Source organism: Scyliorhinus canicula, chromosome 3 (genome assembly GCF_902713615.1).
Source record: "Scyliorhinus canicula chromosome 3, sScyCan1.1, whole genome shotgun sequence".
Classification (NCBI taxonomy): Eukaryota; Metazoa; Chordata; class Chondrichthyes; order Carcharhiniformes; family Scyliorhinidae; genus Scyliorhinus; species Scyliorhinus canicula.
Window position 1 is genome coordinate 43,803,739 of NC_052148.1, and position 15,862 is coordinate 43,819,600.

At 47.3% G+C, this 15,862-nt stretch overlaps 1 protein-coding gene across 1 annotated transcript in view; it reads right to left on the bottom strand.

The window, feature by feature from the left end:
- The window catches only part of LOC119963948 (lipoxygenase homology domain-containing protein 1-like), a 282,480-nt gene that overhangs the window by 18,990 nt on the left and 247,628 nt on the right, over nucleotides 1-15,862 (bottom strand). Inside the window, 4 exon segments of the mRNA XM_038793391.1 lie at nucleotides 615-732; nucleotides 10,365-10,492; nucleotides 13,025-13,210; nucleotides 14,959-15,167. Of these exon segments, the coding sequence (XP_038649319.1) occupies nucleotides 615-732; nucleotides 10,365-10,492; nucleotides 13,025-13,210; nucleotides 14,959-15,167 (641 nt within the window).

A 15,862-nucleotide genomic window follows, 5' to 3' on the forward strand; every position in this document is an offset into this window, starting at 1 on the left:
GCACCGTTCGGCGGGATTCTCTGTGTCCACCATTTGAAAATGGGATTTCCTATTAAAAACAACGCTGCGGGAAACCCGCAGGTGGGGGTGCGCTGCCAGCGGAAAATCCCAACGGCCGGAATTCCAGCCCCAGTAGCTCACTGTATCCCACAACAATGTGGTTGACTCTTAACCTCAGGGATGGGCAATAAATGCTCTCCCAGCCAGCGACGCCCACATCCCATGAACAATAAATGCTGGTCCAGCCAGCGACGCCCACATCCCATGAACAATAAATGCTCTCCCAGCCAGCGACGCCCACATCCCATGAACAATAAATGCTCTCCCAGCCATCGACGCCCACATCCCATGAACAATAAATGCTCTCCCAGCCATCGACGCCCACATCCCATGAACAATAAATGCTCTCCCAGCCATAGACGCCCACATCCCATGAACAATAAATGCTCTCCCAGCCATCGACGCCCACATCCCATGAACAATAAATGCTGGTCCAGCCAGCGATGCCCACATCCCATGAACGAAAAAGAAAAAAAAACTCCCACCGTGATCCCACTTTCCTTTCCTCCTGCCTTCTCTTCAGTTCTGGACTAAGGGTGTGACCTCAGCATTACCTTATCCAGGAACCAGTCGGGACGATATCCTTTGATGTCAGTGCGAATCCTTATTTTCCGGAGGGGGGCAATATCCGCAATCACCATGTTGAAGGTGTCCTCTTGGCCTCTTTCGAATCTGGAAGTAAATGCAACATGGATTACGAGAAGAAGCAGCAATAAGAAGAGCAAGAATGAATAACCACACTGACAGGAGTTATAAGAAGATAATCTTTTATCTGGATGTGTGTCTCCTGAGATTTGAGGTTTCCCCACTGAAATCCAATGGGATACTGGTAGAAATGACAGGAAAATGGAGGTGTCCTGATGCCTAAGGGCTGTGATGGTTGTGGGGAGGCGGGAACAAATCCTCCACAAGAAAAGCCAGTGCAGACATGTATCTACAACAAACTTACATTAACACATAATAAAATCATAGAAATATAGACACAGAAACATGCCATTGTAATCCATTGTCCCAGGGACATCCATCCTGACAGTCTATTTCCTATCTCACATTATTAATATGACCCAGAGCCATCCTGACACATTTTAGGAACACAGGCGTAGGAGTCTGTCTAACCTGTACTGCCATTCAAACAGATCATGGCTGATCATTCACCTCTTCCGCCATTTTCCCACACTATCTCCATATTCTTTGATGTCATTAGGATCTCAAAACCTATCAATTTCTGTCTTGAACATTCTCACTGATTGAAATTCCACAGGCCTCTAAATTATTAATTTCAAAGATTCACTATCCTCTGCGTGAAGAAATCCTTCCTCATCTCAGTCTTAAATGGCCTGCCCCTTATTCTGAGGCTGTAACCCTAGTTCTTGACTCATCCAGCCATGAGGGGGTGAGGGGGATATTAGAGCGAGAGAGAGAAAGAATGCGGGTTTGTGCAGTGACAGCAGAAGGCTGTGGAGGTCACCCAGAGAAGTCATGAAGGAAACTGCTCCATACTGCAGACTTTCGAAAGGGGTTCCAAAAAAACTTGGGCTGGATTCTCCACCCCCTGACGGCGAAATCGCGTTCGGCGAAGGGGCGGAGAATCCCCCTTGGCGCACAAAATAGTGAGCGGCGCCAGTTCTTCAATTCTCCACCCCGAAAAATTGGCGTACTCGTGGAGTACGCCGTGCCGAGTATCCATTGCCTCAGGCCATTGCCTGAAGTCCGCCCCGGGATGCTACGTACCCGACCGGCCGAATTCCCGATGGCATGGATCTCTCATGTTCCCGCCATCTGGGATCCTCGGGAGGTGGCTGTGGACTCAGTCCAGGGCCGCCACAGGCGGGGGATGGCTTCATTCGGGGCTGGGGGCAATGTATGCGGGTGGTCCGGGGCGCGGGAGCGGCTGATGCGGGGCACTATTTTGCCAGTCCAGGTCCGTGGGCTGAGTCCGCCACGGAGCATGGTGCGGCCTCTGATCCAGATGTGCTGGGGACCGTATCGGCAGCTAGAGCTGCAAGCTCTACAATGGCTGTCTGCTAGCCCCCAGCAAAACGGGAATTCGGTGGACTTTTGACGCCAGTTTTCCTGGCGTAAAAGACCAGTTTTCCCAACGGCGTGGGGACTTCGTCCCAAAAACGGAGAATTCAGCCCCTTGACTGACAGCATAGAATTGCTTCGTAAATACAAGTATCATCTTTGCCTGCCTATGCAAGTGGAATGAGAGCTGTATGTTTATTGGATGTGTGAGCCTTACGTCAGTGGTAGGGAAATTACTGGAGAGAATTCTTCGAGACAGGATCTATCCCCATTTGGAAGCAAGTGGATGTATTAGCGAGAGGCAGCATGGTTTTGTGAAGGGGAGGTCGTGTCTCACTAACTTGATAGAGTTTTTTGAGGAGGTCACAAAGATGATTGATGCAGGTAGGATGGTGGATGTCGTCTATATGGACTTCAGTAAGGCCTTTGACAAGGTCCCGCATGGCAGACTGGTACAAAGGTTGAAGTCACACGGGATCAGGGGTGAGCTGGCAAGATGCATACAGAACTGGCTATGTCATAAAAGGAAGAAAGTAGCAATGGAAGGGTGCTTTTCTGATTGGAGGGCTGTGACTAGTGGTGTTCCACAGGGATAAGTGCTGGGACCTTTGCTGTTCGTAGTATATATAAATGATTTGGAGGAAAATGTAACTGGCAGCACGGTAGCACAAGTAGATAGCACTGTGGCTTCACAGCGCCAGGGTCCCAGGTCCGCTGGGTCACTGTCTGTGCGAAGTCAGCACGTTCTCCCCGTGTCTGCGTGGGTTTCCTCTGGGTGCTCCGGTTTCCTGCCACAGTCCAAAGACGTGCATGTTAGGTGGATTGGCCATGATAAATTGCCCTTGGGGACCAAAAAGGCGAGGGGTTATTGGGTTACCGGGATAGAGTGGAAGTGAGGCCTTAAGTGGGTCGGTGCAAACTCGATGGGCTGAATGGCCTCCTTCTGCACTTTTTGTTCTATGTTGTTCTATGTTGTTATGTCTGATTAGTAAGTTTGCGGACGACACAAAGGTTGGTGGAATTGCAGGTAGCATTGAGGACTGTCAGAGGATACAGTAGGATTTAGATCGTTTGGAGACTTGGGCGGAGAGATGGCACATGGAATTTAATCAGAACAAATGTGAGGTAATGCATTTTGGACGGTCTATTAGAAGTAGGGAATATACAGTGAATGGAGAACCCTCAAGAGTATTGACAGTCAGACATATCTAGGAGTGCAGGTCCACAGGTCACTGAAAGGGGCAACACAGATGGAGAAGGTAGTCAAGAAGGCATACGGCATGCTTGCCTTCATTGGCTGGGGCATAGAGTATAAAAATTGGCTAGTCATGTTGCAGCTGTACAGAACCCTAGTTAGGCCACACTTGGAGTATAATGTTTAATTCTGGTCGCCGCACTACCAGAAGGATGTGGAGGCTTTAGAGAGGGTGCAGAATAGATTTACCAGGATATTGCCTGGTATGGAGGGCATTAGCTATGAGGAGAGATTGAATAAACTTGGTTTGTTCTCACTGGAACGAAGGAGGTTGAGGGGTGACCTGATAGAGGTCTACAAATTTATGAGGGACACAGACAGAGTGGATAGTCAGAGACTTTTTCCCAGGGTAGAGGGGTCAATTACTAGGGGGCAAAGGTTTAAGGTGCGAGGGGCAAGGTTTAGTGGAGATATACGAGGCAAGTTCTTTTAAACAGAGGGTAGTGGGTGCCTGGAACCCGCTGCCAGAGGAGGTGGTGGAAGCAGGGACGATAGTGACGTGCAAGGGGTACGTTGACAAATACATGAATAGGATGGGAATAGAGGGATATGGACACCGGAAGTGTCGAAGATTTTAGTTTAAATGGGCAGCATGGTCAGGGCAGGCTTGGAGGGCCGAAGGGCCTGTTCCTGTGCTGTACTTGTCTTTGTTCTTTGCGTGGTTTAATGGGAACTAATGTGTTATGGTTAAGAAACAGTATGTATAGAATTGAAATAAAAGTTTTAAAACTGTTTCCTTTTCTTTTGTTTTAACAAAGTTTGTTTACAAAATAACCAAGCCGTATTTCATGTATTATCACTCCCGGAATGGATTGATCTTTTCGCACAGTCTTAAAACTTAAAAACGTTATGCATCTGGTTCAGTATCTTAGCTCCTGAGTTGGTTGAATGCCCATTCCTGTTTATACGAAAGAACAGAACTATGCCATTTATGCATAACTATGCAACTAACATTGCTGGACAAATAGGGTATCAGATTCTGTGATGGGATGATGGCTGGTCAAACAAGGTTGTCCGAAATGACAGTGGCTCTTGAATGGATCATCATGTGTATTCTCACTAATGAGGTAAAGTCTGAATGAGGCAAGGTAACTCAGGCTGTTGGTGTATCCCTCTGACTCTGCTCCTAGCAGTCTTTTTAACCCCTAAATTGCCTGCTATATATTGGACCCCATTACTGGACCAAAGTTCCTAATATCTCCCTATCATGTCACATTACAGACAGATTTTACCAAAAACAGGTTAATCTTGTACTAGGCACACACTTACACCTACACCCTTTGCAGAGGCTTCACGTTCATCTTGGTATGACCACCTCTATCTGGTACTAAGACTTGCTGCCTGACTCCAAGCCTTTGTCATCGCTAATGATGTCAGCTCGTGCAGCCCTTGCAGCTAGAGTTCCTGCTGACCTGCCTTTAAGTTTTACAAAGCCAACTGCAGTTCGAATGTGCTCGTGCTGACTTTTGCAACAAAAAAATATGCTGACTTCATGACAAGTAAATCTGTAATCTTTTTCAATTATGTTCTTATTAATTTTTAAACCTCACTATTAAACCTCAATCATTAGTATTTATTTCACCCTAACCCTGCTTATACAGTTTGACACTTAAATATTCTTGTCATAGTGTCCTACAATGCAGAAGGAGGCCACTCGGCCCATCGAGTCTGCACCGACCCTTTGAAGAGCACTCTACCCATGTCCACTCACCCATCCACTCTGCCCTATCTCCACAACCCCATAACCTAACTGCATATCTTTGGACATTAAGGGGCAATTTATCAAGGCCAATCAACATAACTTGCACAGCTTTGGACTGTGGGAGGAAACCGGAGCACCCAGAGGAAACCCACGCAGTCACGGGGAGAATGTGCAGACTCCACAGTAACAGTGACCCAAGGCCGGAATTGAACCTGTGTCCCTGGTGCTGTGAGGCAGCAGTGCTAACCCTTGTGCCACCGTGCCATACATGATGTAGGTTTACCAGGTTGATACCTAATTTTTCAGTGTGCCTGACGCTGATCCTTGCATCCTCTCCTGCACTCTTCATTTAACCAGGCTGGATCCCCTGGCATGGTGGTAATGGTAGAGGGGGGATATGGTGGGCAGGAGGTTTCAGATTGTGGTTGAATACAATTCTGCTGCTGCTGATGGCCCACAGCGCCTCATGGGTGCCTAGTCTTGAGTTGCTAGATCTGTTCAAAATCTATCCCATTTAGCATGATGGCAATGCCACTCAACATGATGGAGGTTATCTTAAATGGGAAGACAGGACTTGGTCTCCATAAGGATTGTGCAGTTGTCACTCCTACTGATACAGATGCATTTACCGCAGGCAGGTTGGTGAGGATAAGGTCAAGTATGTTTTTCCCACTTGTTGGTTCCCTCACCATGCGCCGAAGCTATGTCCTTAAGGACTCGGCTTCCTGTAGTGGTGCCACCATGTCACTCTTGGTGATGGACATTTAAGACCCCAAACCAGAATACAGTATGTGCCTTTACCACCCTCAATGTTTCCGCTAGGTGGTGTTCAACATGGAGGATTAGGGATTCATCAGTTGAAGTGGGGGGGGGGGGGTGCTGTACCTGACAATCAGCTAGTTTCCTTGCCCACATTGCACCTAATGCCGTGAGACTTCATGGGGTCGTGAATCAATGTTGAGAACGCCTAGGGCAATTTCCCCCGACTGTATACCACTGTGCCGCCACTTCTGGTGGCAAAGGCAGGACAGGTCCAGGGATGGTGATGGTGGTGTCTGGGACATTATCTGTAAGGATGTTATGTGTAAGGTATGATCCCATCAGGCTGTTGCCTGACTAGTCTGTGAGACAACTCTCCTAATTTTGGTACAAGCCCCAGATGTTCACAAGAAAGTTGACCTCTGATTGTGTCTGGCTCCCTCTGAACAGTTGGGTCACGATGATGCCAGTCCGGAGAGAGGCTGGAGGAGCTAGAAATCTCTGTGTTGAACAAAGGCATCCTGTATACTTTTCAGTGAAAATGCTGGCTTGCCACCTCTGGTGCCTAGGTTGATGCCAAGTGTCTCATCCGGTTTCTTTCCCTGTTGACTTGTTTTTAACAGTTTTTTTAAAATAAATTTAGAATAACCAATTCATATTTTTTTTCCAATTAAGGGGCAATTTAGCGTGGCCAATCCACCTAGCTTGTACATCTTTTGGGTTCTGGGTGCGAAACCCATGTAAACACAGGGAGAATGTGCAAACTCCAGACGGACAGTGACCCAGAGCCGGGATCGAACCTGGGACCTCGGCACCGTGAGGTTGCAGTGCTAACCCACTGCACCACCGTGCTGCCCGCAACAGTTTTTGATCCAACTGAATAGTTTGCTAGGGCATTGAAGTGTCAACCACATTGCTGTGTAATGCAGGCCAGACCAGGTAAGGACAGCGGATGTACTTCCTCAAAGGGTATTAGTGAACCAAATGGGTTTATATGCCAATCAACAATCATTTTTAGGCTTTTAATTCCAAATGCCTTTGGTTGAATTGAAATTCCACCATCTTCCATGATGCCTTTCAAATCCAGGCCGTTAGAGCTTTACCCGAATGTCGCTGGATTACGAACTCAGTGACAATGCCACCACACCACTGTCTCCCACTGTGGTGGGCGCTATCAAAACCCTTCTGAAATTCCAAATACACCACATCCACTGGTTCTCCTTCATCTATGCTGCAGGTAACATCCTCAGAAAATCCCAACAGGTTTGTCAAACATTATTTCCCTTACATAAATCAATCTTTACTCTGCCCAATCGTGTATATAATTTCTTTCTATCACATCCTCCATAATAGATGCTGACATTTTCACTACTACTTACATCAAATGGAGACCACCCAACTGATAAGACAATTGTCCACTTTTATTTGGACCGTTACCAAGGACCCTTAAAGTATAAATCAGGTGACACAGTTAACTACTTTTTCTTAGTTTTGTTCCATTGTACCTTTGTTTCAAAAATATCCATTGAAAACCAAATATTATTTAAAAAAGCAAAGAAAGTACCAAATAACTAGCAAAAGACTGACTTTTTTGTTGTTGTAGCTGGTAAATAAATACACTTAGAACACACTCTACCAACGTTGGAAAGAAATCCAATTAAATAATTAAGTAATAGCACTTAGAAAGGAACACCACCACCTGGAGGTTCTCCTTCAAGCCACACACCATCCTGATTTGGAAATATATCACCGTTCCTTCACTGTTGGTTCATTAAAATTCTGGAACTCCCTCCCTAACAGCACTGTGGGTGTACCTACACTGTATGGGCTGCAGCGGTTCAAGAAGGCAGCTCACCACCACCTTATCAAGGGAGATTAAGACTTCCAGTAACAGGGATCTGCTGAGCGGATCCAGGAAAGGTGCTCTCCTCCTGGAAGATGGATTTTGGCACTTGTAGACCAAAAATAGGCTACTATATTTGCGGAAATCGCCCAATCTTCCGACAGGATCAGTAACAGCCTGGATAGGGTGGACAGGCCAACAACGAGCACGCGGAGTGGGGCGGAGCCGGTTGCACCTGAGCAGGCAGAGTTGCTGAGGCACATGCCGGACTACCCACCAACAAGCGAGTGAATGGACCTCCTAATACAGGAGCTCCTAAAATACAGAGACACCATCAAACCAGAGATGATGGCAACGGTGAAGGCAGTGGTCGCGGACACCCTGACCCCCTTCAAGGTGGTGTTGGAAAGGACTGAACAATGACTGGAGGCACAGGAGGCAACCATCAGGGAGCTGGAGAAAGCAGTGACCGACCAGAGCGACTGGATCATCTCATTGGAGACGGAGATGGCAAGGTTGGAGGCGACCCAGGAAATGCTGAAAGAGAAGGTCGAGCACCAGAAGAACTGCTCGGGTCGCCAGAATCTCCACATTGTGGGCCTACTGGAGGGTACCGAGAGCAGGAGCCCCACGGTGTACGTGGCCCATTTCCTAGGGAAACTGGTCAGCGGGGAGAACCTCCCCAAACCCCCAGAGGTAGACAGAGCCCTGAGGTCACTCCCGCCATGGCCTAAAACAGGGGAGCAGCCCCGGGTCATCATCACAAAGCAGCACCGGTACCAAGACAGGAAAATCGACTTCTTTGTAGTGGGGAAAGCGGTGCATCCAGGTTGTAGGAGTGGAGTACTCCACAATCGTAATGGTTTGGGGTTGGGCCAGGGTTCACCTCCTGGGTGGAACTACTGTACAGAGCTCCCATGGGGAGAGTACGGACAAATACCACCAGCTCCTGATACTTCCAAAGCATGAGGTAGGGATGCCCATTATCCCCGCTGCTGTGGGGGAAGGACCTGCAGAGGAGGAGGAGTGTGGGAAGCCTGGCCCTCCAGCTCTACCACTGGGTGGCCACCGCAGAGAGTACGGGGATGGGCCAAGGAACCGGGAGCAGAGTGAGTGAGGATGGGGGATAGTTCCTGCGTGGGGACGTGCGTAGAGCGCTAGTCACAACTGAACTCTCTTGCCCCCCCGCCGGCAGATACTCAAGAAGCCCAGCGGTAGTGACCATGCTCCGAATGTGGAACCAAATGAGACAGCACTTCGGACTAACCAAAATGTCCACCATGGCCTCTATCTGCAATAATCACAGGTTCACTCCCGCGGCAATGGACGCCTCTTTCAAGAAGTGGAGAGAGGACAAGGGGACATTGACGACGAGGGACATGTACACTGATGGTAGAGTAGTGACCCTGGTGGAACTCACGGAAAATTCTCAGCTCCTGAGAGGGAACGACCTGAGATACATACAGGTCAAAAACTTCCTCCGCAAGGAAACGTCGAAGTAGCCCCAGATATCAGAACATTCAATATTAGAAAGACTACGGAACACAGGTGGCCCTAGGGGAGGGCGACTGTGCGGACATGTATGGAGAACTGTTAGAAGAGGTACGCTCACCCCTGGACAAAACCAAGAAAAAGTGGGATGAAGAACTAGGCAAGAGGAGATTGGGGGGGGGGGGGGGGGGGGGGGGGGGGGGGGAGAGAATCTGGATTGAAGACCTGCACTGGGCAAACTTCATCTCGACCTGCGCAGGGCTGAGCCCAATGCAACTAAAGGTGGTGCTCAGGGCAAACCTAGCCAGAGTTCTTCCTGGAGATGAAGGACAAATGTGAATGGTGCCAGCCAACCACATCCACATGTTCTGGACGTGTCCCAGACTTGCCAATTGGTGGACATCCTTCTTTGAGGCCATGTCCAGGTTGTGGGAGTGAGGTTGGAGCAGTGCCCACTAGCTTCGGGGTATCAGAGCAGCCAGAGCTCTTCATGGGCAGGGGGGTTGGTGCCCTAGTCTTTGCCTCCCTGATCGCCCGCCAGAGACTTCTGCTCTGCTGGTGATTGACAGGAGCACCACCCAAGGCTGCAGACTGGCTGTGCGACCTGGCAGAATTTTTCAGGCTGAGGAAGGTGAAGTTCCCCATCCGTGGGAAGGAAGGAGGCTTTCACAGGATGTGGAAGCCATTCACTAACTTGTTTCAAGACCTGTTCGTGGCCAGCAACCAATAAAGTAGGGAGGGGGTGAGGGGAGACGCACAACAAGGAAGAGGAAGAAAGGGAGGGCGGAACTAATGCATTCAAGAGGAACACGGGAGACAGGCAGAAGGGTGGAAAACTGCAAGAGACTGGTTTGCTGGCAAATTAATGCCTGAACCACAATGTACATCAACCATTGTAAATACTTGTTTTGGCCAAGTCTGGCAAGTTAAAGTCTGCAAGAGAAGTATTTTCGTTAAGGGGGGCTATTGTTACAGTTGTCGGCTGGAACTCCGTCTTGTTGTTGATATATGCGTTGGTCTTGTTTGGCCCTGTGAATGCCTGATGTAAAATGTTGAAAGCTCAATAAAAATATTTTTAAAAAACAATCGCCTAACCAGCGAGTCCCATAACTTGCGTAAGAATAAACAAAAGGTGTGACAAATGTCAACATTGAAGATTATTCAAAGCAGGAATGACAGACAGAGATCGAATCCTGGATCTTTGAAATCATTTTGGAATTAAAACCCACCTGTCTCCACATTTATCGAGTAGCATCTCCTCTGTGGTCCCATTGGCTCCAAAGACAGACATGTAAATGTTGGCATCAGTCCCGCCATTTGGGGTGTCACCGGTAACCACGGTTACTTCATAAGGGATCTGTTCAACAACCATATATACTGTCAACTCCAAACAAATACCAGACACATAGAACATAGAACGATACAGCGCAGTACAGGCCCTTCGGCCCTCGATGTTGCACCGACATGGAAAAAACTAAAGGCCATCTAACCTACACTATGCCCTTATCATCCATATGCTTATCCAATAAACTTTTAAATGCCCTCAATGTTGGCGAGTTCACTACTGTTGCAGGTAGGGCATTCCACGGCCTCACCACTCTTTGCGTAAAAAACCCACCTCTGACCTCTGTCCTATATCTATTATCCCTCAATTTAAGGCTATGTCCCCTCGTGCTAGCCACCTCCATCCGCGGGAGAAGGCTCTCACTGTCCACCCTATCTAACCCTCTGATCATTTTGTATGCCTCTATTAAGTCACCTATTAACCTTCTTCTCTCTAACGAAAACAACCTCAAGTCCATCAGCCTTTCCAAATAAGATTTTCCCTCCATACCAGGCAACATCCTGGTAAATCTCCTCTGCACCCGTTCCAAAGCTTCCACGTCCTTCCTATAATGAGGCGACCAGAACTGTACGCAATACTCCAAATGCGGCCGTACTAGAGTTTTGTACAACTGCAACATGACCTCATGGCTCCGGAACTCAATCCCTCTACCAATAAAGGCCATCACACCATAGGCTTTCTTCACAACCCTATCAACCTGGGTGGCAACTTTCAGGGATCTATGTACATGGACACCGAGATCCCTCTGCTCATCCACACTACCAAGAATTTTACCATTAGCCAAATATTCCGCATTCTTGTTATTCTTTCCAAAGTGAATCACCTCACACTTCTCCACATTAAACTCCATTTGCCACCTCTCAGCCCAGCTCTGCAGCTTATCTATGTCCCTCTGTAACCTGCAACATCCTTCCGCACTGTCTACAACTCCACCGACTTTAGTGTCGTCTGCAAATTTACTCACCCATCCTTCTGCGCCCTCCTCTAGGTCATTTATAAAAATGACAAACAGCAACGGCCCCAGAACAGATCCTTGTGGTACGCCACTCGTAACTGAACTCCATTCTGAACATTTCCCATCAACCACCACTCTCTGTCTTCTTTCAACTAGCCAATTTCTGATCCACATCTCTAAATCACCCTCAATCCCCAGCCTCCATATTTTCTGCAATAGCCGACCGTGGGGAACCTTATCAAACGTTTTACTGAAATCCATATACACCACATCAACTGCTCTACCCTCGTCCACCTGTTCAGTCACCTTCTCAAAGAACTCGATAAGGTTTGTGAGGCATGACCTACCCTTCACAAAACCATGCTGACTATCCCTAATCATATTATTCCTATCTAGATGATTATAAATCGTATCTTTTATAATCCTCTCCAAGACTTTACCCACCACAGACGTTAGGCTCACCGGCCTATAGTTACCGGGGTTATCTCTACTCCCCTTCTTGAACAAAGGGACCACATTTGCTATCCTCCAGTCCTCTGGCACTATTCCTGTAGCCAATGATGACATAAAAATCAAAGCCAAAGGCTCAGCAATCTCTTCCCTGGCTTCCCAGAGAATCCTAGGATAAATCCCATCAGGCCCTGGGGACTTATCTATTTTCACCTTGTCCAGAATTGCCAACACTTCTTCCCTACGCACCTCAATGCCATCTATTCTAATAGCCTGGGTCTCAGCATTCTCCTCCACAATATTATCTTTTTCCTGAGTGAATACTGACGAAAAGTATTCATTTAGTATCTCGCTTATCTCCTCAGCCTCCACACACAACTTCCCACCACTGTCCTTGACTGGCCCTACTCTTACCCTAGTCATTCTTTTATTCCTGACATACCTATAGAAAGCTTTTGGGTTTTCCTTGATCCTACCTGCCAAAGACTTCTCATGTCCCCTCCTTGCTCGTCTTAGCTCTCTCTTTAGATCCTTCCTCGCTTCCCTGTAACTATCAAGCGCCCCAACTGAAACTTCACGCCTCATCTTCACATAGGCCTCCATTTTCCTCTTAACAAGAGATTCCACTTCTTTGGTAAACCACGGTTCCCTCGCTCTACCCTTTCCTCCCTGTCTGACTGGTACGTACTGATCAAGAACATGCAATAGCTGTTCCTTGAACAAGCTCCACATATCCAGTGTGCCCAACCCTTGCAGCCTACTTCTCCAACCTACACATCCTAAGTCATGTCTAATGGCATCATAATTGCCCATAATCACACAACCAAGGAATTCACCATTACCAATCTAGTTCCTATTTACTTGCGTTCTACTTGATCCATTTAACCATTTTGATTCCGATTCCCAATGTCCATCCCATTTATTGCACACAATTTCATTACCAATCCAGTCCACTTTCACATTGCTGCTATTGTATCGATTCCCTTTCTGTGCTCCTGTTTTTTCGCCGAACCAACTTACTCCTTATTCTCATTCATCCACCATTCCCACACTGAACACATTCCCATTCAAATCCATCTGATTGTGCCGGATGATATATTGTTTGGCACTTTGCAAGGAAGATATGGAGCAGTTCCTACCTTGTGTCCAATCTGGACAGTTTCTGCATCGAGGATGTTGAACACCCGCGCTGTCAGCCCATCACCTCGGTCTTTGGCAAGCCAGCATTTGCACTTAAAGACGTACATGGTGCCTGTGGTGGGCACAGAGATTTCCAGCTCCTCCACCAGCCAGCAGCTCTCTGGGGTGGCGCCGTCGTGACCCAACTGTTCAGAGGGAACCAGGCACAACCAGTAATCAGTACAAAATTGTAAATGTAAAAGGAAGGAAATTTCTGGACCTCAGGTCACCCCAAAGGCTTTCCAGCTACTAAAAACAGGAAACGTTGGAAATACTCAGCAGATCACGAAGCACCTGTGGAAAGAGAAGCAACATTAACGTTTCAGGCAGGTGACCTTTCTACTCAAGGTCTTTGCTGCCCCCTCTCTCAGATGCTGTCTGACCTATAGAGTATTCATATCATTTCCTTTTGTTGATTTTAGATTTCCAGCATCTGCAATATTTGGCTTAAACACTTTTGAAGATTAGTCACTCTGGGGCAGCAAATGTTAACAGTCAATCAGGTGCCCAGCAAGCTCTCACAATCAGCAATCTCATGCATGTCCTGGAGAACTACTCTGTTCTTCCATTAATAGTGTCGTAGGATCTTTGGTGTCTACCCGAGAGGGAAGGTAGGTCCTTGTTTTAGTATCTCATATGAGAGAAGGCATCTCTGACTGTGCTGATTCCCTCAATAATGCACCGGAATGCCACCCTGGATTTAGCGTTCATGTCTCTAGAGTAAGGACCCTTAGCCTCCTGAGAAAGATTAAGTAGAATGGGCGAAGAATGAGAGGTGATCTTGTTGAAACCAGATGAAGACATTACTGCAGCCAGTTGTGATGCTTTATATAATAGCTTGCTGAAGCTTACAAAATTCTTACAACAAGGCTTGGCAGGGTAGACGTGGGACCTATGTTGCCCCAGGTTGGGGGTGTCTAGAATCAGGGGACACAGTTTCAGAATGAGGGTCAGGCCATTTAGTACTGACCATTTGGTCCAATGATGCGCAGGTTTGGTGGATTGGTGATGATTAATTGCCCTTCGTGTCAAAAAGGTTGGGTGGGGTTGCTGGGTTACAGGAATAGGGTGGGGGTGTGGGCTTAAGTGGGGTGCTCTTTCCTAAGGGCTGGTGCTGATTTGATGGGCCAAATGACCTCCTTCTGCATTGTAAATTCTATGAAACTGATACGAGGAGGAATCTGCGTGGGTTTCCTCTGGTGCTTCGGTATCCTCCCACAAGTCCTGAAAGACGTGCTATTAGGTCATTTGGACATTCTGAATTCTCCCTCTGAGTACCCGAACGGGCGCCGGAATGTGGCGACTAGGGGCTTTTCACAGTAACTTAATTGCAGTGTTAATGTAAGCCCACTTGTGACAATAAATATTATTATTATTATTACCTCAGAGGGTTGTGGTGCCTCAGCCACGGAGAAAGTTCAAAGCGGAGATTGATGGATTTCTAGATAGTAAAGATATCAAGGGATTTGCAGGAAAATGGTGTTGATGTAGAAGAAAGGCCATGATCTAATTGAATGGAGGAGCAGGCTCGAAGGGCCGAATGGCCTGCTCCTATTTCCTATGTTCCTAAACTTGGTGCCTAACTGAGCACATCAGGAGTGGTCACGTGAAGAGGTACCAGAGGGCTGTTAGCCCCTCTGTAACTGCAAGATTATAATTTCACTTTGAGACAAAGGGGATCAAACTGGAGCACTTTAAAATAGTTCCAGGACAAATTTAAAAGTCTTGATTTTATCCCCCATCTGATGTTTGTGAATATTTGAAAAATATGAACAGATTCAGAACACATTAAACTAATGAGCCGAAAGGGTCTTGTGTCATAATCCTGTGCTGACAGGAACATGATGGTCATTGGACAGAGGTTATAAACTGGGATACATTCGTCTGGGCTCACCTCAATTTTCTTAATCTCTCCAACGTCCAACCCCATCACCTGGAACTTTTCCATTGATCCAGGAAGAAATGCATTCTTCCCTCCGGAAAGCTCCAGCCACAGTCGTGAAGTGTGAATCTTCATGGGCCCCATGATGATGATATATACACGGCTATTGGTGCCAGCATCTCTTTCCTGGCCTGTGGTAATTGTTATGTGGTATGGGATGGCTGTGAACAGATTAGAGGGAAGGAAATATGTTATTTTATTATCTCCTGATTTGTTCCTCCTCCCATTTTCATTTTCTCCTTAGGAACCACAAACTACGAACAGAATTTTCCACTCCCACTAACAGTGGGAACCTTGGCGGGTTTGGTCGGAGGCAAAAAGTCTGCTTCCGAACGGCAGGATAAGCTGTTGAAATTTTGTTCGTCTGACTTTCAAGGTGGGATAAAGGTGGGTTGAGCTTCCTGACAAACAAGGTCAGGAAAAGGTCACCTCACCGGAATTAAGCTCTCCCTCCAAGTTAAGTTCCTCGCCAAGAGAATTTAGAACTCTCAGTTTTGTGACTGTGTGTACAAAGAACAAAGAAGAAAGAACAAAGAAAATTACAGCACAGGGACAGGCTCTTCGGTCCTCCCAGCCTGCGCCGATCCAGATCCTTTATCTAAAACCTGTCTCCTATTTTCCAAGGTTGGTATTTCTGCATGATGGGGTGAGTTAAAGGGGTGGATTCTTTGCTGCCCACTACCGTTACGGGGTTCCCGATGCGGTGGAGAATCGAGCGGCGGACAACATGCCAGGTGCCAGTGAGAAAATTAAAATTAGTAATTTGAACTCATTTGCATCTGATTAATGGACTGTATTTTGATTCTCCAGGGCCCCGGGATGCTTCGGTGTAAGCGGTATGCAGCTGATTTTGCAA